Source organism: Oxyura jamaicensis, chromosome 4 (genome assembly GCF_011077185.1).
Source record: "Oxyura jamaicensis isolate SHBP4307 breed ruddy duck chromosome 4, BPBGC_Ojam_1.0, whole genome shotgun sequence".
Classification (NCBI taxonomy): domain Eukaryota; kingdom Metazoa; phylum Chordata; class Aves; order Anseriformes; family Anatidae; genus Oxyura; species Oxyura jamaicensis.
Window position 1 is genome coordinate 68,899,507 of NC_048896.1, and position 27,224 is coordinate 68,926,730.

Sequence of the window (27,224 nt, forward strand, 5' to 3'; positions counted from 1 at the left end):
AGAAATTTGTGAAAGGCGAGACAAAGTCACGATGGTGCAGGACTAAGGCCCATCATAACTGATACAAGCAGGATTCCTGCATCCAGACAGCAGCAATATTTTTGTGTATTTTCTCTCCCATATCTGTAACTTGTGAATCCCAGTCTCATTTGTGAATAGGTGAAAAATGCAGCTTTTGTTTATAAAAAGTGAACACATGAACTACTATATTACTGTAGGTCATTACGACTAATTTACAGTGGTTTTATCTCTCCCCATCCCCCCCTGAGGTGCTTAACTTTTTCAGTTAAAAATAGAGAGTTTTATAGTGGAAAGCACATACGGTGACTTTGAGAGAGACTGTAAAACTTGATTCCAGTCTTAAGCCAGAAAAAAATCCTTCCAAACTCGTAAGTGTGCTGCAGACCAGCAAAGCGACGTGGTCCAAATTAAGCATTGCTTTATAACAAGAGGAATTGGGAGTATTGCAAAATGTCACTGGAAAGCTAAGGTGGAGGAAACTTGTTACTGAGGTCTCCCAGCACTTAAGACCGGTCTGGTGTCTGAAATGGGGAATGGTTAAGCATTTAATACAGGTCAGTGTGGAGGCAGTCAGATGATAAGAAAAAAGTTTCTCTAAAAGTTTCCTGAAGCGTAATTAGCATCAGTATGTTCTTTGGATGTAACCCAGGTTGTTTGCTTAGGGCTGAGTTCTGGAACACAGCAAGAGATGCATTAACAGCTTGCAGCCCCCAGTCTGGCTACATAGAGGGTTTAATCATCTTGAATTGGACCAAACCTCTGCTGAGGGCAGTTCAGGCATTTTAGAGGAGCAGAAATAAGCAGGCAATACATTTTTTTTTTCTGCCATACATTTATTTACAATTGGTCTCTTCTCTGTCTTTCTTTTTTTTTTTTTTTTTTTTTGACTGGCAGAAGTTAAAATGGGGGTTGCACACAGCAATTTGGCTCATCTGAAAGTGTTGTCTTTGCCATGATCAGACACAGTCCCTCCCCTGCGCAGTACTATGGGAATGACTTTAGCCTACAGATGATACTGTGCTTCAGCTGTTAGGAGCTGGGAAGCCTCCATTTCTTAAATCTCAAAAAAGGTTTCTGTGCATACATGGAACTGGATAGCCTCTTAGACCTTTTGTAGTATTGAAGTTTATACTTGAACATAAAATGATGAATGGATGTTTCTATCATTATCAAACCATTTAGTGTAGTGACTGTACAAGAGGAGAGTATTTATTTTGCCTCCTTCCTTCCTTCCTTCCTTCCTTCCTTCCTTCCTTCCTTCCTTCCTCCCTCCCTCCCTCCCTCCCTCCCTCCCTCCTTCTCTCCCTCCCTCCCTCCCTCCCTCCTTCTCTCCCTCCCTCCCTCCCTCCCTCCCATCATCTTTGTCTTTCTCTTCCTCTTCTTCTTGTAATCATGTCTAAGGTGTAATCTTGTAAGGTGTAATCATGAACTTATAATCATGTCTAAGCTAAAATTTTGATAGATAAATGTCAAATCATAAAAGATCTTGAAAAATCTTTGAACTATGAAATTTTTTAAAAGGTGAGTGTCCGTGATGCCTTTAGTATCTGTGTAGCCAAATCAGATAATTTTGAAGAAGACGAAGTTGTGATGCTGAAACTTCAGACATGCAAAATCATGGCACATTTTTAATATCTTGCCTTTTCAGTACATAGTTACGACTGAAGTCAGATAATATTTATCCTTTAATTTTGTACAGTAAGGCTCTCTGTTTAACTATGGTTTGATCTTTGTTCCAAGTATTTTATTTGTAATGTCTTTCTGTTCCTCATCTATGAAGATATTAAACAGATCTTTATATGTAGGACTTCATGCCTGCATGTATATTTTCAAACAGTTGTTTATTGCATGACTAGGTTTGACACAAAACTTGGCATGTTCTACTGAAGGATACTGCTGCTAATGTCTGCTGTAATTTGCTTTGTTGGCTCAATTAAAAATATGCACATGTGTTGGAGGAAGAAATAGATGAGTTGTATAAATCTTTGTTGACAATCTTTGTTTTCTATTCAAAAAGTCTAAGTTTTGTTTCCCACTGTAGACTGTTGGATGAAAAGCATCTTTTAAATTACTTCAGAAAATTTAGTTTCAAGTTGCATAACCAAGTGGGTTACTTTTTTTTGTTCCGTCCATTTTTATGTTTATCTTGCACGATGTCTCTTGTAGATATCCTCTCTACAAAATGAATGATGTTACACTTGATTCCCTTAAGAAATCCAGGGATGATGCATACCTGGACTAGTCCCAAAGGAAAACGAACATACTAATTTGAAAGCTGCTAATTTTCTGAGGCTGTTTTGCTTCCTGAAACCATTGTGGTTTCGTTGCAGCTTTGGCAAGGTTATAAAAGCAGCAAAACAAAACTCCATCTGCAAACTGAGTAAGGTTGAATTTTCATTAAAGAGTATCTTTTCCAAGTCCCTAAAATTCTTACCTTAGAAAGCTTTTCAAGGTGTCAGAATGGTGCAGACCTTGGTAAAGGAATGCTGAAATTTCTGAACTACTAATCCATATTAAGCATGGGTTTGTGGACCCTCAGAAACACTGCATGGTCAGTGCTCAGTTTGGTCAGTCCTAGCTCACTTGCTGGGTAAATGTTTGGGTGGCTCTGAAAACCCCACTCCTTTCAATGTGCATCTCCACATAGGATGGGTAACTGACCTCCAGTTTTTCCAGATGGTGAAGGATATGTCTGTGGAGTGGTATGTGGATATTTGGGGTGTCATCACCCATTAATATTGAATGCCATTTTGCTTGACGCAGATGACTTAATAAATTCTCTCCCTACACCTCTCAACTCTCCTAGAGATCATCCTTTTGATGTGATCACCCTCTTCTCTCCTCCTTAAATATATTTTTTCTTACTTCATTGGTGTGTTGTCAGAATACAGACTCCCCCCAGAAGGCTGCCAGGCCCTTTGCTATGTTTTCCTTTTTTAAGGGCTAAAAAGCCCTTAAGTGTCTTCCAGGATGCAGATCATCTGTACCTTTACATACACCACCCTTCCTGGTCATTAACATCTCTGATATTGGTGGGGTTGTTTGGCCTATTCTTGAGACTTTTGACAGGTGCAGGTATTAGGTAGAGTGAGCTGGCTGTAGAAGCTGAAGGACTAGTAGGACTTCTTAGTTCTGCACTTCCATGAGGGACAAACAGATGGGTTGGCCTCTTCACAGCCCTGTTCCATGATGACATGACACCTGTGGGGAGGCAGGAGTTGTCAGTGAGCAACCCTTCCTGAACATCCCTGTTAATGTGTTTGTAAAGTCATTGCAAAGAAAGTGAGACCTGCTGGGTGTGTGATAGGCAATAGTGCCATCACTGTTGATGTCTCCTCTTGTACTACCCCAAAAAACACTCAGAGAAACCATAAGCCCACCTTACTCCTTGCCTCCCCTTACTCATCTGATACACATAGGGCAGAGAAAATGTGGGGCTGTCTTCCTGTCTTTTCAGTTCGGTACTATGCTGCTGCACACCATTTGTTGTCAATGTCACAAAAACCATTGCTGCTTCTCTATTTTTTATGTGTCTGTCAGTGATTTCCTTTCTAGAATAAGTATTTCTGATTCCTTTAATGGAAATAAAAGGTTTAGAAGTTGCACCAAGTCTAAACAGCTTTACTCACAGTGTGTTGTTCTTTTTTGCACAGGCTTCTTACAAACCACTGCTGAAACAGGTGGTGGAAGAGATCTGTAATCCTGATCGACCTGATCCTGTTGATATTGAGCATATGTCATCAGGCCTCACTGATCTCCTTAAAACTGGATTCAGCATGTTCATGAAGGTAAATAAGGCTTCCCGAGCTCATCTGTACGATTTTCCCAAGCATCATTTGGCCATAGCTGATTTTACGTGTTTGTTTTTGTTCTAAGTCCTTACAAAGGGGCAGGGAATAGCTTGAGGTACCACATGCAGGTACAGAATAAATGGGTGTCACTGCCTGAAGAATGGAGCAGACTGGACACGTAAATAAGGGTGATACTAGACACCTAAATAAGGATGATATGTCTGGGAGGAGTCAATGGGGCTTCAACAACGGGATGCCCAACCTCACATAGCTTTTGGAGCTCCTCAGAGACATCTGCAAGCAAACTGGTAAGCCAGTGACAGTTTATGTAACCTCTGTGGATTACCAAAAGGCATTCCACAAGGCATCTCATCAAGGACTTTTATGGACAATAGTAAGAATAAACAGTCAGGTCTCACAGGGGAAGAAGACTGTCCGAGGAGCTCCATATTCCGTACTTGTTCTGTAACTTGACAAGGTTCAGCTTGCAGTGGGGAGAGAGGAAGGCTGGTAAGTCAGAAAGTCCAGAAAGGCTGTGGATTCTCCATCTTCATGATTTTCAGAGCTTGGTTGGCTGTACAAAGCCCTGAGCAACATGATATAATGTTGAAGTTTGCCCTACTTTGGGCAAGGAGTTGGACTAGATGAGCTGCAAAAAGTGTTTCCAACCTCAGTTGTACTGTGATTCTATAATTGAAAAGAAAAACAAGAAAACATTTTCCTATTATGTAAATGCCTGCTTGGCCTTTCATGCATCTAAAGACAGGTGACAAAAGTAATTTTTATTTTTGTGATGGTACTATTCTAGAACCCATTATCAAGGTAATGTAATTTTTCTGTTATTACAAGGCAAGCTAGCCTTGAAGACAAGATCAGATAGGTCTAAATACAGTGCCTGTTTTCAGAAACCTGTGGCTACTGCTGAAAAGGATTTTCAAAGTTTACTTAGCAGGGTTATTAAATGGAAATTCTCAGCTCTTCAGAGTTTATGATAAAGCCCTGAGACAAAAGAGGATAGCTATAGAAATAGTGACCCAGTGTTGTTTCTATTCATGTATCAGTATTGAAAAAAATCATGCTGCTGCTCCAAAAATAGGAGAAGAAACAGATGTTCCTCCATCAAATAGACTAAACAAGCTGGTGCACACACCAGTGATTTTTTAAATGATTGGGTTTATTTACCAGTAACTCTCACAATTGTATTTTTTTAAGCAAGAACATAGCTTGTCCTTTTTTACAGAAAGAAAGAAAGAAAAAGAAAGAAAGAAAGAAAGAAAGAAAGAAAGAAAGAAAGAAAGAAAGAAAGAAAGAAAGAAAGAAAGAAAGAGAAAGAAAGAAGAAAGAAAGAGAGAAAGAGAGAAAGAAAGAAAAAAGCAAACTCTGTAAAGTCTACATATATCTAAATATTTATATGGAGATATTGACAGCTTTGACTAGTTGGCTAGATTTAGGTCCTAATCACAGAGCTCCCTGCTGGACCATTGGTTGCTTCACTAACATAGATGAAAAGAGCAGAGCTTGCAGAAGGCGAGGATTAACCGAAATCCGAACAGGTGGGGGAGTACAGGGAAACAGTGGGAGAGGATCAATCAGCATGACCGCCAGCGTCTCTATTTCTGTTAACTGCATGATGTCAGAAGAGGAAGAGGAGGAGGAGGAAGCCTTGTGGAGGTTTGCAGAGAGCTTCCCACAAGCCAGAGCAGAGTACATGAAAAAAACGCAACATATATTCCTGAAAATTTAGCAAGTGGTTGGGGGGGCAGGTATAATCTTAAAATGATTTTTCTGCAGGAAAAGGTTGACTTTTCTGTACAGATTGAGAGGTAGATAAGCTGACAACTCCAGCTCTCTTCCCCTCTCTTTCTGGTAACACAGTACAAATACTGGGTGCCGTTGTGATGTGCATCTGTCTGTATCTGCCAGAACAAGGGCTTTGTACCAATGGTCTCATGACCCAGGCAGGCATCCACCGCAACAGATTTGAGCTCGAAGTTCAGGCATCCTCCATCTTTTCCCCTCTCTCTCTTCACAGTCTCATTTGCCAGATTACAAGTTCCTCAGTCTTTATGATTCATATGAGTGTTTCCTGCTGGTCTTCCTGTGCTTATAACTTGTTTTTATTGTGCCAGTTTAGACATTTCTGTTTACTTTTAGAGTCTTTCAGCAATACATAGTACCTCTGGTACCTGCATCTCTCTGCTAGTAAGAAAATTTCCCTGTTGTAAGGAATATATAACAGATGACCAAGTGAACCTCATGTTGGATGAATATTTCATGGACATCATCACTTACCTCACAAATGCGTCTGTGCTAGTTCATTTAGTTAGTAGTTTGGCTTGTTGACAAGTGCTTGATTACTACACGAATGAGTTTCTGACCAGCCTGTATTTCTGACACAAGAGGAACTACTCCACTTACTGCACCATCAGCACTGTAATTATTTAATGAGCTTCCTTACATTTATATTTCTTCCTCAATGCCTGAATATAAACACCAACTCAAATAAAGATGCCTTGGTAAGCATTCTTCCTTTGGGCTCCTTTGCTTCGATGTAATGGGGTTGTTCCGACAGGCAATGCACTGGCCTCTTCTCTGCTGTGCCAGTAACGCAAGCAGCCCTTATACCAGCAGACCTTTCCTCCTGACCTGCCTGCTCAATGATGTGTAAAAGGTTTTACAAACCTTCTCCCATGGGGATTACAGAGTGTGGGAGAGCAAAGCCAGCAGCGTGGCATCAGCAGTTGACCAAGTTTTGAGTGTATCTCTTGGTACGTCCTCATCACAGGTAGAGGCTTTCAGGGTTTTGCTCTTTTCTTACTTAGTCGTTCTCATTGCCTGAGATAATGGTACCATTTTTTTTAATGCATGGCATTTTGAACTGGAAGTGAATTTCACTTGGGGATTTTTGCAAAATTCAGATTTTACAGTAAATGACATTCAGAGGCCTCAGAAATGTCCAGGAATAAACTAGCTTTAGAAGGACTGCAGAAGGTGCGTGTTGCTTTTGTTGCAGTCCATTCCAGCTCTTCTTCTGTATCACAGAAGTGAGTTGTGTTTAGCTGCACAGAGCCAGTTCCTTCAAAAGAGAGCCTTGGGTGGCTGTATTATCAAACAAAAAAATCTTGGCAGAAACTTACATTCTTAACACAGCCAAGTATTTTGTACCCAAAGTATTGTCCTCCTTCAAAACACTTGTGCATAGCATAACAAAATTACAGATTCCAAAACCCTTTTCACTGCAGTTTTAATTTAATTTGGAGTTTGCATGCCTAATAGTATTTTTAATATGCATTTCTGGAATTTGTGGTTTGAACTTCGGTCTTCTGAAAAATAATAAGTTTTATATAGGCACCATGTGTTTGGATCTCGGTTTATTTTGACTGAAGGAAATGATTTGTCAAGACATTCTCTCTTAGGATTGCCATGAAAGCTTGTGTTTTCTCATTAATGTACTTATGCTGGGTGTCCTTTCAGTGTGTCCAGCATTATACATGTTTGCTTATGACAAGTTTGTTGTCACCAGGGAAGTTACTAAGAAAGAGAGGCTTTGTTTAATAGCAAGCTCCTGAAGTTCAAGCTCTTCACGTAAGTCTTGGATTTTTCAGGATCTTCATGAAATGGAGGGGAGGAGTTTGCTCTGGCAACAATGTTAAGAACAAAGATCCATGAAAAGGAATAGAGCTAGAATAAAGCTAGTAATTCGTGTCTCACCTTGAAGTGCCATAGCAGAGCATTTTGTTTTGTCAACTTCTATCTTCACTGTCTTTGTGAGCAGTTACTTCTTTAGCCGTGTGTCACTGCTTACAGCAATTAGGGCATGAAATACTCTAATATTTTAGCAAGTAACAGTTCTACCTGACCTGTTTTCTAAGTAGATACTTAGGTCTTATTTAAACTCCTCATGGTATCTGTAATAAGAGTGGACTTCTTTTTGCTTGAGATTGACACTATGTTATATGCAGATAGTAGTAATCTCATGGGAAAGTAATTAAAGAATCCTCGTAAGGTCTGGTGTATTGATTTAACTGGTCTGTTGGTGTAAATGGACAATTGCTCAATATAGCACAAGAATTGCAGGACACCTTGCTGAATTTCAGTCTATATGCCATCTGTGACATCGGTTGAATGAAGATGGCTGGCAAGTGGGTGCAATTAAGAGAATAAACACCCAGTACACAGATAGTCAGCTCACCGATACATCTATCTCAAGTTTTTTTGGACTGGTTTCAAACTCCCGAGGAGTTCAAGAGCTCCCTGCCCAGGGAGCAGCATTTAGCAGGGAGCACAGTGTCATCAAAGGCCAGCTAGCCCGGAGAGAGAGAGTGTACGATCCCCCCATGCTTCCTTCAAAGGAAAAAGTCTCCTCTGAAGGTTTCCAGTCAGGAAGCCTGACAGAGCTGCAGGACAGAAAAGTGCCCAGAAACTATAGGGCAGCCACAATAAGGCTCAGAAGAGCTATTCCCCGAGGAGCTGGAGCCAGAGGGATCAAAGGTAGCTGCCACGGTGGTGAAAGCAAAGGCGCTGCACTCTGCCCCAGCAGGGCTGATTGCCACTTCCATTCCGTCAATGAATGCTGCTGAAAACCTACGCGTTTGGAAGGGGAGGGGGCAGAGAGTCTAAAAAAGAGCAAATTAAACTGTTCTCACTGTCACTTTTCAGAACCAAACATTTTGAGTGTTGCATACTCAAAGGCACGTGGTGTTGTAACAAGAGCAGTTGCCCAGGGTCTGTTGACATCCCATCCAGAGGCTTAGCAAGGAGCGGAGCAAGGCTCTGTCAGGGTCGTGTGTTTATTCAGGAAAGAGAGTGCTAGGGAACGGCAAAGTAGTCAAACTTTTAGAAGTGGTTGAGAGGCAACTGATGTAAAGCAACACATTCACATTTAAAATTAAAATTTGGCTTTATGAAGTCTTAACAGCTGAAATGAATGTTTGTGCCATTTTAATGATAATTACGAAGAAATGAAACAAGTATTTTTTTTATAACTTTAAGCCAAAGTTTCTTTAAATGAGTTACAACCCAGTCATAGAAGTAATGAAAACTTTGAAGTGAAACAAGCTAGAAACTGATTTTATGCTATAATGAACATGACTTATTTTCCTTGGATGAATTGTAAAGGATTATTCACTGGACTGGTGAAAACACATTATTCATGATTCTTTCCATTACTGACGTAAGGCAGGGATTCCGGTGCAATCAGGCTGGACTCCTTGCTTCTACCAGGTAGTAATTTATCCCCAATTCCTTAAAGCCTTGTATCTGTATGCAGACTGTGCTCCTATGCAAATACTCTCCTCCCACACTGGGAAAGGAAGGAAAGAAATGAAGAAGGGGTGGAGGGAGAAGCCCTCAGGCCTCATGAGAAACTCCTCTAGATTTCAGTGTAAGACTCATATCCGTGGAAATGGTTCATTGTTTTTTAACGTCATCGTTCCCATTGATTTCCCATTCAGCTGCTATGGAAACCAGCATTCCATGAATATTTCTTTCTGAACTTCCTCGTTAGTCTTCATCCGGCAGTTCTAAGAGCCTGATCAATGCTGAGGAGGACCGAGCAATTACAAATAATGCTTTCTTTCATTTTACAGGTGAATCGCCCTCACCCTGGGGATCATCCTCTCCTGATCATCTTTATGGTTGGTGGAGTGACAGTCTCTGAGGTCAAAATGGTGAAGGATCTGGTAGCCACACGCAAACCTGGTACCCAGGTAGAAACAGCTCAAAGTGTTCCTATCTGAACAAAGATTAAGGAAATTCATGAGATAATGTTGGTAATAGCACTGGTACCACCTAGACCAAGCCACAGCCACAGGGATGGGAATGGCATTAGGATTTTGCAGTGAAACATCTGTAAGTAACAAGTGTTCAAGGTCCAGGGATCTGTTTTTGTGCATGTTAAAGTCGCCATTGGAAGTTTAAACTCAGGCTGGAGACTTCCAAACACACTGGCAATCTTCTGAAGGAGCTTTTTCATGTCTCCAAAGATGCATATATTGTAATTCTTCATAAACAGAAACATTTGCTGTATGAAAGGCTACAGGCTCTCTGGCAGCATGTCTAGGGGCACAGTGCAGGGATGCTCAAAAGGAGCTTGCCAAGGGCCTGCTTACCATCTAACGGCTTGTTAGTGGTGATCCTCCAGACAAGTTAATTAGCATTGCAGAGGAGCAAGATAAATTAGCCTGGATAGAGCAGTAGTGGTCGGAGTCGGGTACCTCTGAGTGTTGGACATACCACCACTCAGCTACACCAAGGAGCAGCTAGGGCTGTCTTTATAAACCATCTCAGAGTCAGAAAGGGGTTGTGAATGGAGGCTGAAAGTGAAAAGGTGCTGGATCTAAGGGCCTACAAATCAAAATGTGGTTTGACAGGACTGAAGTTATAGCTGAGTTCATCTATCAGAATGAGAAAAATAAAATACTTTAGCGCAGGAGTTAGGGCAGAATTGTCCAACTGTGCCTTTGAACCTTCACAAGACTTTGACTGCCTTGAGTAGCACCTACGCTGGATGCATTGGGTGGCCTGAAGCAGGTGATGTGGAGAAAGCCCTATGTGGCTGCTGCTCTTGGATGTGCTGCTGGACACCTGGAGGGAGGATGGCTCCTGTGGTGAAGCTTCAATAGCATCTATATATGTCTGGTCTTTGCCTTTCCCACTCTGTCATATCAATGGAGTAGGGAGGGGAGTGGAGGGGAGGGGAGGAGGATGGATGGGTTCCAGCAATGCCTAAGATGTTAAAAATCACTGTTAATTGGGGAGAAATGTGTAAAAGAGCAGTCAGTATCTGCTGAGCAGTGCAGATACACAGAGTAATCCAAAAACTGCAGAGGGATGCAAGGAGTGCTGCATATCCAGCTGCATCGTAAACACCAGTCTAGTTTCCAAGATGGCTTGTAAACATCTTGTATGCAATTCCTATGGAACAAAACTTTGATTAGTGAGAGATTAGCGAACCAAAGGCTGCACAGACCCTGGGTTTGACATGTGCTTTCCATGTTTCAGCTGTCTTTGCGAGGCAGTCTCAACCAGTATTTTGTAAGACTGAGTACCATTTTTCATGACGTTTTTTCATCTGATAACATATTTCCTCCCATTTAGCCTATTGCTAATCTCCTCAAAAGAGTGAATAAAATTATTTTCTCCCTTGAACGGGGATTGAATTGTGACACACTGATGGACAAGTTAATCCACACCCTAAATGCATTAATATACCCTGAAAGATCAGTGCAGGGTTAACAAGCTGGTGGAGAACTATGCAGCAAGACTTTTGAGGAGCTTGCTGGACGGAATTGAGGCTTGACAATGGTGACATGGGATCTGGCATTGCTTTGCTTTGGCTTAACCCTGGTGACAGGTCACTCTATGAGGCAGATTCCTAAAGAATTTCAGGCTTTTACTGCATCGCTTTCTCCAAATGAGCTGTGCTAGAGGTGAAAGGACTTCAGGGGACAGCCAGGAGGAGGAAGAAAAAGAAGAAAAGAAACAGTTGTGGAAGTCTCTCGTATAGAAAAGTTTATGAGTTTGTTGGATTTACCTGGATTTCTGCACTACAGCTGTGAATGTCTGCCACCTGTTTGGGATTATTCTCTTTTCAAAAAGCCAGGCATTTGTCTAACTCAAGCCAGCATTTAACAGAGCTTTTTTGTGGCATTCAGGCAATCAGCCTCAGACATCAGGGCAAGGGGGGAGCATTGGCCTCACAAGTCTGTTCCATTCAGACAAAGCACTGACATTTATACTAATTATTGGCTCTGGGAGAAATGGAGAGACGTGTGGGTGCAAAAATAAAGAACTGAGTAAAGTAACAGAAAAACTGGCAGGATGCACTGGTTACTTCAGCAGTTCTTCGGAGTTGAGGCAAATGACATTTAAATGTGGAGTAGGAGACACGTTTCCATCCAGAGAACTGTTCTGCATCTGAATATGAATGACAAATTTATTTCTCATGAAGAAGCACAAAAGAAAATAGCACTCTCTATGCATCATTTGTCTGTGGATGGTCCTGAATAGCCTCCCTAACCTACTGAGAAGTATCCTACTCTAAAAGGAAAAGATTACCTTTTTCCCCCCTTCAATCAAGAGAGTGAAAAAGGGGAAATAACATGATGTTTTACCCTCCTTCCTCGGAACATGCACAAGCATGTATACTTGTGGCAGAGGCACGCAGACAAATAAATCCATGGAGATTCACCACCAGATGTTAGCTGCAGCCTCCCCTCTGCTTATGGGAGCTGCCCATCACAGGGCAGGGGGTCAGGCCATGATTTCCTGGCTCCTGCACCTTGGCTGTTGGCATCAGGGTATCCCTTCACATAAACATCAAGGACAGGCACATTGTATTGAACAAGGAGGTCTGCAAAGGAAACACACTGTCCTGAAGAGACCTGCCTGGAGAAGACACAAAAATTTCGTATCTGGGCAATTGGGACCTCAGGAGGAAATTGTATCTGGCCATGGCTATTGTTGATGTTTGGCTTGTAGACACACAAAAACTTAGGTAATGTGTCCCCTTGTGTTTTTCAGAATTTATAACATAACAAGATGAGCACACAGCATGCTACACTCTGATGTGTGCACAAAACAAGCAAGACGGCGTCAGCCTTTGGCACCCACAAATTACAGAGACAGCTTTTCAGCCATTGTAAGAGGAGATAATCAGTGTCAGTTTGCTGCAGGTTGTGTGGGAGGATAAGGGAAGGGGAGAAGTGAGGGGGAGTCTATCATCAGTGCAGATGGGATCTGTAGTAATCTAACTCCAGATTCCTTTCATCATTTGAAGTGAAAAGATGAAAGAAAGAAAAACAAGAAGTTGAAACATTGTACTACCGAATTCTAAACTGTACGTGTGTTCCAATTCTTTCTTTCAAATCCCCTGCTGTGTTACGCTGTATAGACAACACATTTGGGCTGTATGAAGAAGAGCACAAATGATTTGATAACTACTGCAGGAGACAGGCATGCACACAGTCAAGGTTGGTGATGCCTGTGCTTCCTCTCCTTGGATTTGCACTGAAGAAGCAAATCCATTTTCAAGTGAGCTAGTAAGATAAACCTGATCCCACGTCCCTGCCCACTAGCCATTAGTCCTGATCCTGCAAATGCCATTGAATCTGGGGCTAAGAGCTGTGTCCTTTGACCCTGAGTTAATTCCTAGAGCATACATGCTCCCTCCGTGCTTGATAGCTCTGCCCTGCAGAGAAGCCTTCACGCTAGGCACCTGCATATTGGTTTTCACTCAGGAGAAATAGATAGGGCGCGCACCTACCAACATGTGTTGTAGTGAGTGACAGTTTCACTCATCAGACCCATCTCGGATTAGTAACTCGACCAAACAAAAGCAATAGCATCCCAACAGCGTCCGAGGGTGAGCGTTGGTTCAGAAGAGCGTGTGCCTTGCCCGCAGGGACGTTTCTGATCACAGACTGTAGCTCCCCCAGTAGGCCAGCAGCACTTCGGTAGTCGTCTGGTGCCTCGCAGTAAGCACAGTGGCAGTCACAACAAATCGCTGGGCAGGCTGCGGGTAGAAATGACTCAAAGCACACATTCATTAAGAGTACAATGCCACCAGTCATTATGCTCCGTAAGTGATTTAACTGCAGTTATTAGCAGACGGCTTCATTGGGCAAGCTGCATTGCCCTGTCAGTAAACACCAGGAACACACAGCGGGCCTCGTGCTGCATAAAGCCAGCAGTTCATGCCCACATCTCATTAGTGCTGCGATCAGTCCCCTTAATTCTGACTTCTTGTTTCTTTTCACCCTCCTTTCAGGTACTTGTCCTCTCCACGGCACTCCTGACACCACTCGATGCTGTCGAGCTGTTGTTCACCACAGACCATCCCCAGCCTGACACCGATATCTGACGGGGGAGGATTTGTGGAGAAGATGAGTGATTCCCTGGTCTGTCACTGTTCCCAATAGCCCTCCAAAAAACGACACGGCCCCTGATGCAGTACCTGGCTGCAAGGGAACCTGGGCAGCTCCAGGGGGCTCTTAAAAATAGTCAATTTGTCCAGTGAGTAACTCCCCACTCCTTAAGGATCACACGGTGTGGTGCTGAATCATCCCCCACCACTCTGCCCAGGCGAGGATGATTGCTTGTAGTAATTCCCTAGGAAAGGAGCAGCTGAGGACCAGGTGGGGCTGAATGTGTGCTCCCTGAGCAGTACTTTTCCCTGCAAGTAATCCTGATAGTTTTGTGGGGGTTGCCTCTGGTGGCAAGTGCTGCTGAGGGAGGAAAAGGCCAGGAAATCCACCTCTCTGTCATGCTGCCTTGCAAAAGATGTGTGCCTTACACAGCATGAACAGCCCCTGCTCTTATTTCGTCCAGAGGCCATGGAGCACAGCCCCAGTTCAGCCAGCAGAGCAGCTCCCGTTCGGGTGATGCTCTCCCAGCTGAACTGGTGGAAACTGAGCAGGAGAGCAGCAGAACGGAGGGCTGAGTGACACTGCTGCTTCCCTCGCACATTCCCATTTCCTGCTCTAGTTTACCCACCCACAGTCCCAGGAGAAAAGACTGGTTCCGATGGCACGCTGCTCTGTAGTTTAACACAGGAGGACATATGGGCTGTGACGGGTTGATGTTAACCCTGGAAGAATCTTCCTCTCACATTGATTTAGAAGGAAAAAAGAAGTGTGTTCCCATTTTCCCATTTTCAGGAGGCCACAGTGACAGATTCTTGAGCTGGATTTCTGAACGGCGTGATTAGAGAACAGCTTTTATTTTTCATTTATGATCATGGAAGAGCTGCTATCAAATTCAGTTATGTAATTTTTCTTCACAAAAATTTGATACAAACTAGGATTAAAAAAGCATCAGCCAATAGAGATGGTGATTGTGTATACCACAAGGACTTCCAAATTGCGACACAAAATGGTGGAGCTACGAAGCCACATCCTCTTGGTTCATCTGAGGGACGCGAGGGCTACAGCTTGCACTAAGAATGAGAATGTGAAATCCTATGTGAACTTCACTCTAACATCGCATTCTTTCTGATGCCAAAAGAGTAGATTAAATAGGAAGTAGCTTTTTAACCTTTGTTCAGTAGCTAGCTTAAGTTCTCTAAAATGTTTATAATGATCTTCAGAAAAGGCTGCATTTTGATTTAAATTCACTTCTGAGTGACTAGAAGGAAAGAAAGGACCAATTATAAAGCATGGACAATGGTGCCTCTATGAAAGAGATTTATAAGAATGGCTATAGAATGAAACTTTGTGCTATTAAAAATTAGAAATATTGTGCAGTTGCAATGTTAAAAGCTCAAGACATATTTTGAGCAGAGCAACTCAAAAGCAAACAGCCTGTCTCTGTTTCTTTTCTCTTTCCCTCTATACCATTTAATCTTAGAAGACAGATGTTTTGTAAATTATGTAATCAATAAAGCAATGCTCTTACAGTGCATAAGCTCATTCCTCATCTCTTTCGCTCCTAGGACACAAGGCTATGCATGCCAGGACTGCATATTCATGCAACTACTTTTTTTTCTGTACTGTTTGATTGCCCCCAAGAACCAAAACCTGCCTTTGGAGGTATCCTGAAGGGGCTTCCACACTCTGGCGAGTTCAGGCACTCACACCTCTGAGCTGCTGCTGCTTTCCTGAGATAACGGAGGCTGGCATTTGTGGTCTTCTCTCCCTTGCTTGTCTTTCACGAGATGCTTTCAGGTCTCTGACTTGGCCATCAGAGGAAATGCTCCATCAGGTAATGGGGGGCTGCATTTAAGCAGACTCTGGTGCTCTTGCACGTCCTATGGGTCAAGCAGCTCCTCTGGCTGAGGCAGTGAATGGTTTTCCCTTTGGAGGGTTCTTCTCAGCCAGTGGAGCCACAGCCGTGGCGATGGGTGCTGGGACCCAGCCACCATCTCGTACTCAGTAACTGAAGAGCTGAAAGCAGATGGTCACCAAAAGCCTGCTCTTCTTCTAGACCTCTGGAGTGGGGTCTTTTCAGTGGCTCCTATGTGATAATTAGCTCCTTATTTGTAGAAAACAGCAGTGGTAGCTACAGACAGCACATGCTGGGGAAAAGGCCAGGGTGATGAGTGGTCTCCTACCAGCCACACGTGAGTGGGACCAGCACAGAAGTGATTTCGCTTGGGCAGGTGCAGGCCCACTGCAAGGAGTGCCTAAGCCCTCTGCATGTGACACTGAGCTGTACTCATCAGTTATGGGGCAGAGAAAACACACAGGCACCCTTGGCACACAGATCTCCTAGAGGAATAAGCAAAACAGTATTTGTTTATAAGCTCGGACCGACTGGGCAAGCTCTTGTGTTTGCAATTCGAGTCTTAGGTTACTTGAGGGTGGCAGCTCATGTCAAAAAGCTCATCACCAGCAGGTCCTCACCAGTGTTTTCTTACACCAATTATTACAGCTGTGTGCTAGCCATGGGGGAACCAGTGTGGCAGCCACACCAGTCACAGCACAAACATGCTGCTCCAGGAGGGCTCACAGTACAACCACTTTAAACATAAAAAAAGTTGAAGGCTTGTAGTAATTTGATTAAATTCTTCATTGTCATACTAACCTCTATACAATGCTGTTATGTGTTGTTTTTTTTAAAGAAATTGGAAGTCCCTTAAAACACTGCTTTGCCAGATGCTGGCCTACCTCGCATCATTATTGTCTCACTGGAGTTTTTTTTTCACAAGGGGATATGAAGGATACGATTTTAATTTGAAAGGTCTCCACCTTTTTTCAGTTCTTCTAAAAGAATTTCGTAAAAGGAAGTTGTAAAACAGTTGGGAGAGCTTCCCCCCTGCAGATTAGGCTAATAAAGCAACAGTGTAGGCAGCAAAGGCCTTACAGTTTCTGCAACTTATGTTAACTACCCTGAGAAAACAATTACCATACTTCAACACTTCACTGACTACTATTAATTGTTTTTCACACACAGGAAGAACACACAAGAAAACATGCAAGTCAAAAATTTAATGTTGAAACAGGCAGTAAGAATAAGAAGTCCCCACCCTATGAGGAGCAACTGTACACAAAATAAATAAGTTACAGTTTAAACAAAAGCACAACTGGCTTTTTAAAGTGCATGTGTGTAAGGCCTTTAGCCTGTGAACTCCATTGGCTCAACATAAGGAAAAAAAGTCAGCCACATGTGTTTAAGGATGAACAGGGACTGGCTCAGCTCTGAGCAAACTACCAGCTTCATCGCCTCAGGCCAGCTGTGTTTCACATGGAGCCAAATCACAGCCGGGTTCTTTCTCTGCCTCACATACACCAGACAGAGAAGTGTCTGACACTGGTAGCTATAGTGGACTATCACTCCAACTCCAGGCTCATTCCTTAAAAGCTCTGTGTCGGATCATTTAGTCTGGACAGTATTTTTCTGGACAGTAAAAAACCCACAAGCTACTGGTAGTTCAGTATGTTTACACCCTGTGCACAATGGTTTTGCATACAAAATCTGGTCAAGTTGTCAGCAATAACATAACCAGTAAAAATAGAAAGGACCATTGTTTACAGTCTTGATACCTAGTCATGTCTACTTATTTTACACTTATTTTTACAGAACAGTTTTATGCTCGCTTGTTTTGAAATACAAGGGAAATAAACAGATCTACTGTGCAATAAAATTAAACAGATACATCATGCTGTCCTTCATCCAAGTGAAAACACAGTAAGACTCAAGTGGTTACTTCTGAACAGTGAACTGCAGTTCAGGGTGTTGCCCTGCTCAAGTACAAGTTGAGAGTTACAGCTAAAAGGTTGTCTCTGCACAAACATTAAGCCAGATCTGTCCCATTGGAGAAAAGGCAAGCTGAAAGCTTATTTCATATGCCGGAGAGTTCCGTTTCCAAATGAAAATACTTGTTCTACGAGTCACATCCTAGAACCATTGGAAGAGGGTTTATTGGATTTTTTTTTTCAGTCGTTACTCTTTTCCAACCTGCCACTGTTCATTTCAGCAACGCCTTGCAGAATGCCACCTGACCTATCCTTCTCTCACAATGCCTTGGACCCTAGACATGCCAGTGTTCAACACCCCAGGTCTCAAACTTGGGAGCAGCGCTGGGGAGACCAACGCCTCCACTTGGCTCTGCTGTCACACAGAAGTGACAGTCCTCACTTTGGCAGACAGAGCTTGCTTAAACCTTCTCTTCAGATCCTGCATGTTGGGCGATTTTGGCCGTGGAATAAGAGACGTTCTCCTTCTCTCAGGGGTGCTGGTGGTTTGCTGCTTGCTGACTTCTCTGCAGAGGACATGGAAGGCATTGAAGACATCGTTGTAGTTTTCACTGACAGATACTTCATAGAAAGTACAGCCCAGCATGTTGGCCAGCTGAAGTCCATGCTGAGGCTCCACCTCTTTAACATGCAGGAGATCAGCTTTGTTTGCTACGATTACAACAGGGACAGTGTTTCCTGGGTGCAGCTGTCGAACATGATGGTAAAGGTGACTGAGTAGTTCATAGCTCTTATAATCTGTGATGGAGAAGACAATCACCAAGGCATCTGCCCAGCGAATGCATCGGTTCAACTGCTCATTACAATCCAGACTGTGCTCATGGATCTGAAAAAATGAGTGGTCTCAAATTAGTTGAAGTAGCAAAAGACTGAAGGAACCTGTCTTTAAGAGTCTGTAAAGCTAAACAGCATTTTACAGTTTCAGACACACATATCTGCATTTCACATTGTAAGTACACACTTCATCTGAGCGTGGCGAATAAATACTTATGTTGATTCAGCTGCAAAAAGCTGGAATTTAACACTGGAGTTTGCTACACTCAAATGGAAAATTGACCTGAGTAGTTCTGCATGCAGAGAAGGACTTTGTAGTTCCACAGAATGGGAAATTAACTGGCTAGACAGTAAGTCTGGGGAAGCAAAGATATGAGCTGGAAGCATTTAGACCTGGAGTGTTGCCCAGTTCAGAAAGGCAAGAATCCAGCATTACTCAGGTCTATACATTCAAAACTTCAACTTGTAACATCCTAATGAGCACAGCCCCAGTACAACTGACTTAACTTTCTATCATACAAATTTATGAATATCATTGGGCAGTAGTCATGACTTTCTTCTACATATGTACCATAACTTTTCCGTCTAATGTTCCTAATACACAGGAACGAGACACTTAAGCCATCCCAAGGTAATGGGCCTCCGATGTACAAATGATTCACCAAAGCAGCGAGCTGTTTTTTGCTACCAGTACGCTACAGGCATCAACACATCTGGCTTGGCCGGTTAAAAGCCAATTTGCCAGCTCTCCCTCCCACACTGACATGGACAGCAAAGTATTTTCCAGGAAGACCAGAAGAAGATGCTGCACACAGAGGGATGCGCACAGACTGAGCTGCTCTGGTGACCCGCACGGCTGTGCCTAACTCACCTGAACTCCTGGGGTGTCCTGCACTTGAATCGCCAGCATCTCCCCATCTATCTGGATGTGCCTGCTGTAGAGGTTACCTGGCAAGAACACCAACAGGTTCACAGACACACTCACAAACACAACGGGCAAGTGCTGCTTTTGCTGCCCGTTAGTCACACCAGGAGGGATGGAGCCCTATTTACGAAGTCAGGGACCAACATCAGGACTTCTTTTCCCCCCCTCCATTGTAATTATGTTACTAGGAGCCTGGGGTTCATGATTATTTATGGCATTCCTAGCAGCCTGGGATTTAACCCGTCCTCATTCTGAAGCGTGGCATGTAGCCTTGCGCGACGTGCCACTTAGTCACCCCTCATGGGCTGCCTTAACTCCCTACAGGTAAAGGCTCGCAGAAAGCTGTGTGCTCGCAGCACTGCTGCCCTTCTGAGACTTCCCCTGAGGAACACTTACAGCCTCCCAGCTGGGCAGGTTTGGTGGGCGGCTTATTTGTGCATCCAGGTGATTTCCCCCGCTCCCACAGCACACTGCCACAAGCCCAGCATCCCCCCCGCGAACCCGGCACCGAGCAGAAGGGCTAAAGCAGCACCTCAGCACCACACTTCGACACCAGAACCCGGCGGCGGGGCACCCACCTGCGTTCCTCTCGTAGTCCCCGATGAAGCGCCGCGTCAGGAACCGCACCACGAGCGCTGCGGGCAGGCACAGACAGGCGTTAGCCGCGCTCCCCTTCCTTCCTCCCCTTCCTCCTCCTCCTCCCCTTTCCCCCTCACCTGTCTTGCCCACGCCGCTGCCCCCCACCACGGCGATCTTGACGAGGCGAGGCCGTGCGGCGGGGCCGTCCCCGCCGGGCGCGGCGCACTCGGCGATGGTGCACATGCCCTGCGTCAGGCGCATCGCGCACCCCGCGCAGTCCCCGCGCAGTCCCCGCGCAGCGCAGCCCCGCGCCCCGCCGCCGGCCCCGCTTTTCCCGGCCCACGCCGGCCCCGCCCCAGCCCGGCCCCGGCCCCCCGCTGCCGGCGGCCACTCACAGGGAACCGCCGGCCCCCATGGGTCCGTCCCCCTTCGCCGGGGCACGCCCCTCGCTGGGAGGAGGGAGGCCGGGGAGGAAGGCGCCGGGGGTGCCCGCCGCTGCAGGCCGACCGGCCTTTCTGAGGGGCTCGGCCTCGCCGTCCTCCCAGGCTGACATAAAATGGCGACGTCTCAGGCTCCTTTCGGGTTTTCTCCCGTCAGGGTGTGTGAAGCCCGCTGCCACGGAGGGTGAAATACCACCCCGGCAGGAGCTGGCAGACACCGGCTGGGGCAGCTGCTCGGACAGGAGGGGAAGCTGAGGCCTCCAAGGAGACCTTCAGCTGGGAGAGAGCTCTGTCCTAGCGCAGTTGCAAGGCACAGAAATAGTGGGGGAAAAAAGCAATTAAAGCACGTGTATGGAAGTGGTTAGAGAAATGACAGAAGATGATAGTGAAGAAGGAAAAATATACGTGAGAGGTGGGTGGGAAACGGGGTGGTGCCAGCCTGGAAGCAGGGAGTGGTTGACCACCTGAAATAGTTACTGGCCTTAGAGAGGATCCAGAGCAACAACATGGAGGAATAAAACCTGCCCACGTGTGAAGCAAAGCCTGCCCAGAGGGACGACAAATTCACTGTATTCAGGAAAGATAGGCCTCATAGTAAAGGTCACCAGATAACAGCGCTGATTTTGCAAAAAGAAGGAAGAGACCCAACCTGCTTGGCTCAAAACCACAGCAGGGAAAGTGTTACAAGAGGGTCGGGGTGTAACTGGGACTCTGCTGGTGGCATTGGCCAGAGACAGTCACCTTCGCAGCAAACAGGCATTCATGCAGAGCTTTCTATGCGCTGCAGAGTTACATTTGCATATGGGAAAAGATATCTCAAATATAATGAAGCAAATTGCTGCTCCCTCGGTAGCTGCTTTCACAGATATAAATGTGCGAGCAGACACTATGAATAGCAGCTTGGGCTGGATGCAGTAGAGGGATGGATCTCCTTGCCAACCACCAGAACAAGAAGAGATGATGGTGTTTCACATTTGTAACTAGCAGCAAGGCCGCCAAGGTCATAGAAAAAATAAAAATGCTTGATAGATTTCAAAGAGATGCAGTTTGAAATAAATGGATGGGTAAAAAAATAGGTCTAAAAAAAGGCATTCTAAATCAAACGGGAAAAGAGTCAGAGAAAAAGTCATTAGATAAAATCAAAAGGACTGAAGGACTCAGAGACCTGCATATAAAGGAAACACTGGACTTCTTTATGCCAGAGCAGCAGAAATGATGTAGGTGTTGTACCTTATGCAAAGGAGAAGGGTTTCACAGAAGATCTCTTGACAGCTTGGTAATTACGGTCACTGGAAAGCCTACAGGTAGATGGGAGGAAGATCGCTCACCTAAGAAAGTTTTGTCTTCAAGTTGGGGAAATACAGAAGGTAAGCAATGACAGATCGAAGCAGTTATTTCAACCCAGGAAAAAGAAACAGGGTTGCCATGCAGTGGGAAGGAAAGAATACTGAAAGATAAGGAATAAACGGGATAAAATGAAACGTGGGATTACATGAAATGCTGCTTCAGGACAATAACTTTCCATGATACAACTTTGCTTCCCTTTTCTTTGAAGAAAGGAAACGTGGTAGATCTATTCCATTTGGGTTCAATAATACCTGATAGTGTCCAGACAGGAAGTCTACTTCTTTAAACAGAAGAATGTGGGATCGGGAAACAATGACAGAGGGGTGTTTTGTATGGGAAGTGGCAGACTGGAGGAAAACCGCTCCGTGGGATTCATCAAGACCTCTGTCTTCCTCCGTATTTTCATTATAATGGTGTCCTCCAGAACATGAATGTGCTAATGAAGCCTACCATGGGCAGAGCTGGGGGTCATCGTCAGTTCAAACAATGGTGGGGATCATACGTTGGAGAAATTGGATGCCTCTTAGAACTAGATTAATAAAAATATAATTAAATTTGGTAACATTCATAGCTTGCAGAGGTGAATCACAAAAATTTCTTCCATCAGCTATGAGGTCAGCACTTGGAAGAGATAGACTAGTTAATCACAAGATGAGTAGGAGCCATGTAAACAGGCAAATATAAACCCAGTTATGCCAAATAAGTTCTTTCAGAAAATATCTGAAATACGAGGTGTGATTTTGTCACCCAGTCTCAAGTGCATTCAGTTCTGCAAGACAAGGAAAGTGGGGCCTGGGGAAGGAGGACCCGGGAAAGCCTTCTTAAGACCAAGGGCCAACGTCAGCATGAGAACAAGTGAGTGGAAACTCATGTCTGCAGTCAGAGTAGTGAAACACTGCACCACCCCTCTAACAAGAGAGGCAAGAGCAAAATCAAACCGAATCTCTTTTAAATGGGGACAGAGTTTAAGGAAGGGATTATAAAATGTGGTTGACTGCGATGGCGACGAGATTGGATGGTTGAGGGGTCCCTTCCAGGGGCCTACAGAGAACACTTTAATGTCACTCCATAAATAAATATTTGGGCCTACACATAACCATGTGTGCAGCAGTGGTGTCATGCATAATGAGGTATGGTAGAAGGGGAAATCAGAAAGGGTGTTGAAAATGAGATGACGCCTCGATAAACTATGAGCATGTCAACACTATGCTCCATTTTATGAAGGAGATGATTAATTAGAGACAAGCTGAAAGTGCCAAAGTAAGCAGAGAATGGGATCTTCCCCCTCTGTCTCAGAACAACAAAAAGCAAAACAAGTCAGCGAGGCTGAGAGGCAAAACTTCTGGAAAAGCTGTGATACAAAGCATATTTTAGTAAAATATGTAATTGAGCTCTGAATTAATTGTTATAGAAAGGTACTGGGATAAAAATAAGATTAGCAATATACCAAGAAGTATATCTATAGATTATGAGAAAATGCAGTTTTACAATATTTTATGCTAGCAAAAGATTCGTAAGCAGCAGTAAATTACTTTCCTCAACTTTTGAACCAGTCTCTTTAGTACTGGGGACCTAGTACAGCAGGGACACACTTCATCCATCAGTCTTTTAAATTCAGTTCAATTCTTATTAAATGTAATTAATTACTACAGTTTAATTCTTGAACTTTAATGCAGTTTAATTCTTATGTCTTCCTCGAAGCTATGCAAAGTGACTGCTGTCAGAGGCAAGGTCTTAGCCTGATGGTGACAGGTCAGCGCTGGAGTGAATGCACACTTCCACAAGTTAGGGACGCGTTTCTATAAATTGTTTTATGCTGCTGTTCAGTGAGTAAGTTTACGTGCAGGTCACACTTTTCAGAAAGACATGAAGAAACTTACTTCGTTATCTAATTGGTAATAAAATTCTAACAGATCTTTAAAGAAACAAGTGGCCTGGACAAAATGTTCCGAAACACATGGCTGCTTGTTCCAGATAAGTATTTGCTTTCCAAAGATGCATGGATTCTTTGGTTTTATAGGAGCAAATACAAGAAATATCCCCAGGCATGGCCCAGTGCATGTGTTCCAGGCTCACAAAATGCAAAGTAAAGTCGACGAACCCCTGTGGAAAGCCCAGAAGAACAGGGCTTACCCACTGCACAGGCACAGCACTCTATCACATCACCTTCCATGAGCAGAACAAAAGAGGGAGGGAGCAGAGATATTAAAAGAAACTGCATAAACAGGAAAACGACTTCTCGCTGCACTGGGAAAGATCATCTGGCCAAGAGGGAGATAGGATCTTCATTCCAGGGCAGGGAAAGTGGGGGAAGGGAGGGACGCCCGCCGTGCACCCTCACCTACCCACATACCCCACGCCGTTTCTATAGCAGCACCAGAGCAGACATTTTTCTCTTTCCACAATAAAGCCTGACTAATGTTCTGCAATTATATTAGTCTGCATTTTAATCAGATTTTATCTTCTCTTGAGCTTGCATTTCTTTTTTCCTCATTTCCTCCTTATGTAACGTTCCCAAACCCTCATCCAGGAGCTGAAAGGCTAAGGGTTTTCTTCTCCATTTGGGGCTGCCCATCTGCTGCCAGTATTATTTTCTTCGCGTGTGCTGGTTTGTGCCCCCACAGTACGAGCAGCCGATCTGCACACAGAGTGCTGGTTTGATCCAAAAAGGGAGCAAAAAAGCCCTGCTGACGGAATCTCTTGAATTAATACAAGCCCTGATGCTTCATTCAAAAATATATACAAGAATGCTCAGCGGAATTTTTGTTGGCCATTTTAGGAATGCCTTGAGGTCTATATTAAGCCATCTAAAAACCTGTGGCAGTAAGTTGACCTCTCTACATCTCCTCTTGTGTCTTGTAATTTGTCAAGGGGCAAAACGCCTGGGTTACACTAGGAAAGGTCCCGTTAAGTCCTGCTGCACCAGGAGAATGCAGAGGGATGCTTACGCTGGCCGAGGAGCGCAGGGGCTCAGCTCCTCTCAGCTGCTCAGCAAATGCAGAGCTTTTTGCTTACACCACCTGCAAGCCCATCCTTTAGCTTGGTGGACTCATCCTGCAGAAGTCACATCCCTAAAGCTACGGAGAGGGAAGGCAGCACTCCAGCAGCCACTTCTCCAGATCTCAGTTGTTACCTTCAGGCTGGCAGCGACCAGCCCCGAACATGGGACATGGACTGGGCTGACCTCCTTCTGCAGAAGAATGTAGGAAATCATCTGGAAAGATGCCGAAAGCTTTCTGATACGATGGCTTTAGCAAGAGGATGTATCTTCGAGTCATGCCTACAGTCTAAAGCAGATTTAAGAGGAGTGAATGTGTAGGTTGCAAAGTCAAAGGCAGAAAATATAGGAGATGCCGGAAATAAGATTGCCTGGGCAACCTTAACTCATCCTCCCACATGCACATGCATTTTGTTACAGCCTTAATTGCACACCGTCGTACCGTTGCACTGTCTCCTGTCGTACTGGCAGCCTGCCTTCTATTTGCCCGTGGGAACGGAGCACCTAGATGCACTTGAAGATCTGGTTGTTATTCAGCATCTCTTTTAAATCCTCGGTTCATCAGCCTGTGGCGCAACATGTAAAGTAATTACTAACTCCTTCATAGGCTTGTCGTGGTGTATAGCAAAGTTAGGAGAGGGAAGCTCAAGCTTTAAGGGGACTAGGCTGCATAAGTCATATGTACCACTTAAAACCCTGACAGTTGCCACCTCATCTTGAGACACCTAAGTGCTCTGTATCCTAAATTTCCATAATCTCTTTCACCTGAAGCCAGAGCACATGAGTGATGCTTTGTGAGAGATGTGTTTTAAGGTAGTGGAATGAGCAAGAACTGCTGCCTATGAGGCAGCCTTAAATCATTTTTATCCATCAAAGTTTCAGAATAGTCATTAGCATCCAGACAGTTATCACGCAGGCGGTTGACTGCAGATAGGCAGCCAAACGTCAAAGAAATGGCATTCATTTTTATTAGGAAAAAAAAAAAAAAAAAAAAAAAGAGAGAGAAAGAGACTTTGGAGCTACTGCAACACCCAGCATTTTAATAACAATCCATTTTTCAACAATGCACTGCCAGGATGGCTAAACATGCATGAGGATTAAACACAGGAAGCTTAAGAGCAGATTCTGTCAGCTATGTTTGTTTTCTATAAATCCCTTTGTGATTATGATGAACGGCACCATAACAGTGAAGGGTAATTTAGTGTTATTGTATAGATGACTCATGTAGTCTCTACGGTTTGACAAGAGCAGGGCTTTTTTTTCTAAATAAAGCAGTCAGTCCCAAAATAGAAGTAACACTCAGAAGAATGCAGCTCCTGGAGGAATTACAAATTCCAACCACCAAAAGCACAGAGGTTGGTATGCTGGGGCATCTCTGCTGAGGATATTGTGTGAAAGCCATTAATGCTTCATCTGGAATGTAAATCTGGGCCGTCCAAATGGGATTTAAGTATTTCAGGGTAGGACTTCAGCTCCTGGCTGGAGCCAGTTGTAACCGGCTGTGCAATTTTCATGGTCATTTTTATATTTGCTTTCCTGCTCAGAGCCCAGGGTTATTTGCCCTGCGCTACCTGCAGCGCTACAGCATGGTATGGCTGGAATGGCTCCCGAGGCTAGGAAGGAAATGGGGCCCTCGTCCCACACACCGGCCAGCTCTCCTCCTCTCCTTACCCCTGGTAGGGCCTCTCTGGCCAGCGGGCTTTGGGGTAATTGCTCTGCTTGCAGACCCAAAGGTGACACGGCCACTGCAGTGGACTCAACTGCACGGTTTAGGGCTTAATACCACCCTGTTAATAGGAAGACAAGCACAGATTCCAGGCAGAAGGAAAGCGGTTTCACTTGTTTTGTGTGCTATGCCAGATCACTTTGTTTCCCAGCTTTTCTTTGCTCCCCAAAATACCCAGGGACTTTGAAAAGAAGTGCATTCGTTTGCCCAAAATATCCTGGAGATGGGTTTCTGTGCCTGAACTTCAACTTAACTTTCCCATAGTATGCCAATCCATTAGCCATGGTTTTGGCTTTTACAGTGAACAAATTAGAGAAATCTCCACCAAATTAAAAAGAAAAATCCTAACAGAGAACCACTGATTTTTCAGCTTCTAGTATATTTAAAAACCAATAGAGCACAGGAGAGGGAAGAGGTGAGCTGGGAGCTGTGAACGTAGGCATACAGGATGGGCTGTGCCACAAAGCCCAGTGCACTGACACACCACGGGAGTTTTAACCAGCTGCCTAGAAATCACTTGTAAGTCAAGCCAGGTTGAAACTACACCGTACAAAAGAGACCCCAGATATGATGGACCAAGTCAGCAGGATGATGGCAGAGAAACTTCCAATCTAGTTCTGAGAGTCACACTGCTACAGAGCTGCTAACTAACCAGCCAACCACAAACAGCAACCAGAAAGTCTGGGGGAAGGGTATGCTGAGATTTTGGAGAACAGACAAAAAGATTTTGTTTATTTGAGAAATAATTCTGATCAAAACTGACTTGTAACTCAAGATATTTCAGATTGCTGAAGTGAATACTAGGAATCAGCAGCATTGTTCTTGGCATAAAAGAAAAACTTGCTAAGACCATGTCGAAGACTGTGTGCTAAGTCAGGTTCAAGAGCAATTCCAAATACAATCAACTGCTGAAAAATAATGTCAGTGTT

At 44.2% G+C, this 27,224-nt stretch overlaps 2 protein-coding genes and 1 long non-coding RNA gene across 4 annotated transcripts in view; 2 read left to right on the forward strand and 1 right to left on the reverse strand.

Annotated features, from left to right (window-relative positions):
• Positions 1 to 15,215, forward strand: part of SCFD2 (sec1 family domain containing 2) — a 193,194-nt gene extending 177,979 nt beyond the window's left edge. Inside the window, exons 7-9 of the mRNA XM_035323755.1 lie at positions 3,675 to 3,809; positions 9,401 to 9,520; positions 13,582 to 15,215. Coding sequence (XP_035179646.1) covers positions 3,675 to 3,809; positions 9,401 to 9,520; positions 13,582 to 13,674 — 348 coding nt within the window. The 3' untranslated portion in view covers positions 13,675 to 15,215. The remainder of the gene's footprint in view (positions 1 to 3,674; positions 3,810 to 9,400; positions 9,521 to 13,581) is intronic.
• On the reverse strand, positions 9,018 to 20,151 carry RASL11B (RAS like family 11 member B). 2 transcript variants are annotated; one of them, XR_004750132.1, is made up of 5 exons: positions 19,922 to 20,150; positions 19,784 to 19,840; positions 19,152 to 19,228; positions 17,736 to 18,332; positions 9,018 to 9,038 (listed from the first exon to the last, which is right to left on the reverse strand). XR_004750132.1 is itself a non-coding variant. In XM_035323766.1 (5 exons), the coding sequence occupies exons 1-4, from the start codon at positions 20,043 to 20,045 to the stop codon at positions 17,865 to 17,867; spliced, it is 726 nt and encodes a 241-aa protein (XP_035179657.1). In that variant the 5' UTR covers positions 20,046 to 20,151; the 3' UTR covers positions 16,722 to 17,832; positions 17,863 to 17,864. The 2 variants fall into 2 exon arrangements, 1 of the variants encoding a protein (XP_035179657.1); XM_035323766.1 differs by lacking the exon at positions 9,018 to 9,038 and having other exon boundaries at positions 16,722 to 17,832; positions 17,863 to 18,332; positions 19,922 to 20,151.
• Positions 20,152 to 20,586: 435 nt separating this feature from the next.
• The window catches only part of LOC118165612, a 22,601-nt gene continuing 15,963 nt past the window's right edge, over positions 20,587 to 27,224 (forward strand). Inside the window, exon 1 of the long non-coding RNA XR_004750135.1 lies at positions 20,587 to 21,591. This is a non-coding gene — a long non-coding RNA (uncharacterized LOC118165612). The remainder of the gene's footprint in view (positions 21,592 to 27,224) is intronic.

Coding starts and splice junctions, on each gene's coding strand:
- RASL11B (XM_035323766.1), bottom strand. CDS start 20,045: ATGCGCCTGACGCAGGGCATGTGCACCATCGCCGAGTGCGCCGCGCCC. Junction 19,841..19,921: donor CAGCGGCGTGGGCAAGACAG/GTGAGGGGGAAA, acceptor GCCTGCCCGCAG/CGCTCGTGGTGCGGTTCCTG. Junction 18,333..19,151: donor AGGACACCCCAGGAGTTCAG/GTGAGTTAGGCA, acceptor TCATTTTTTCAG/ATCCATGAGCACAGTCTGGA.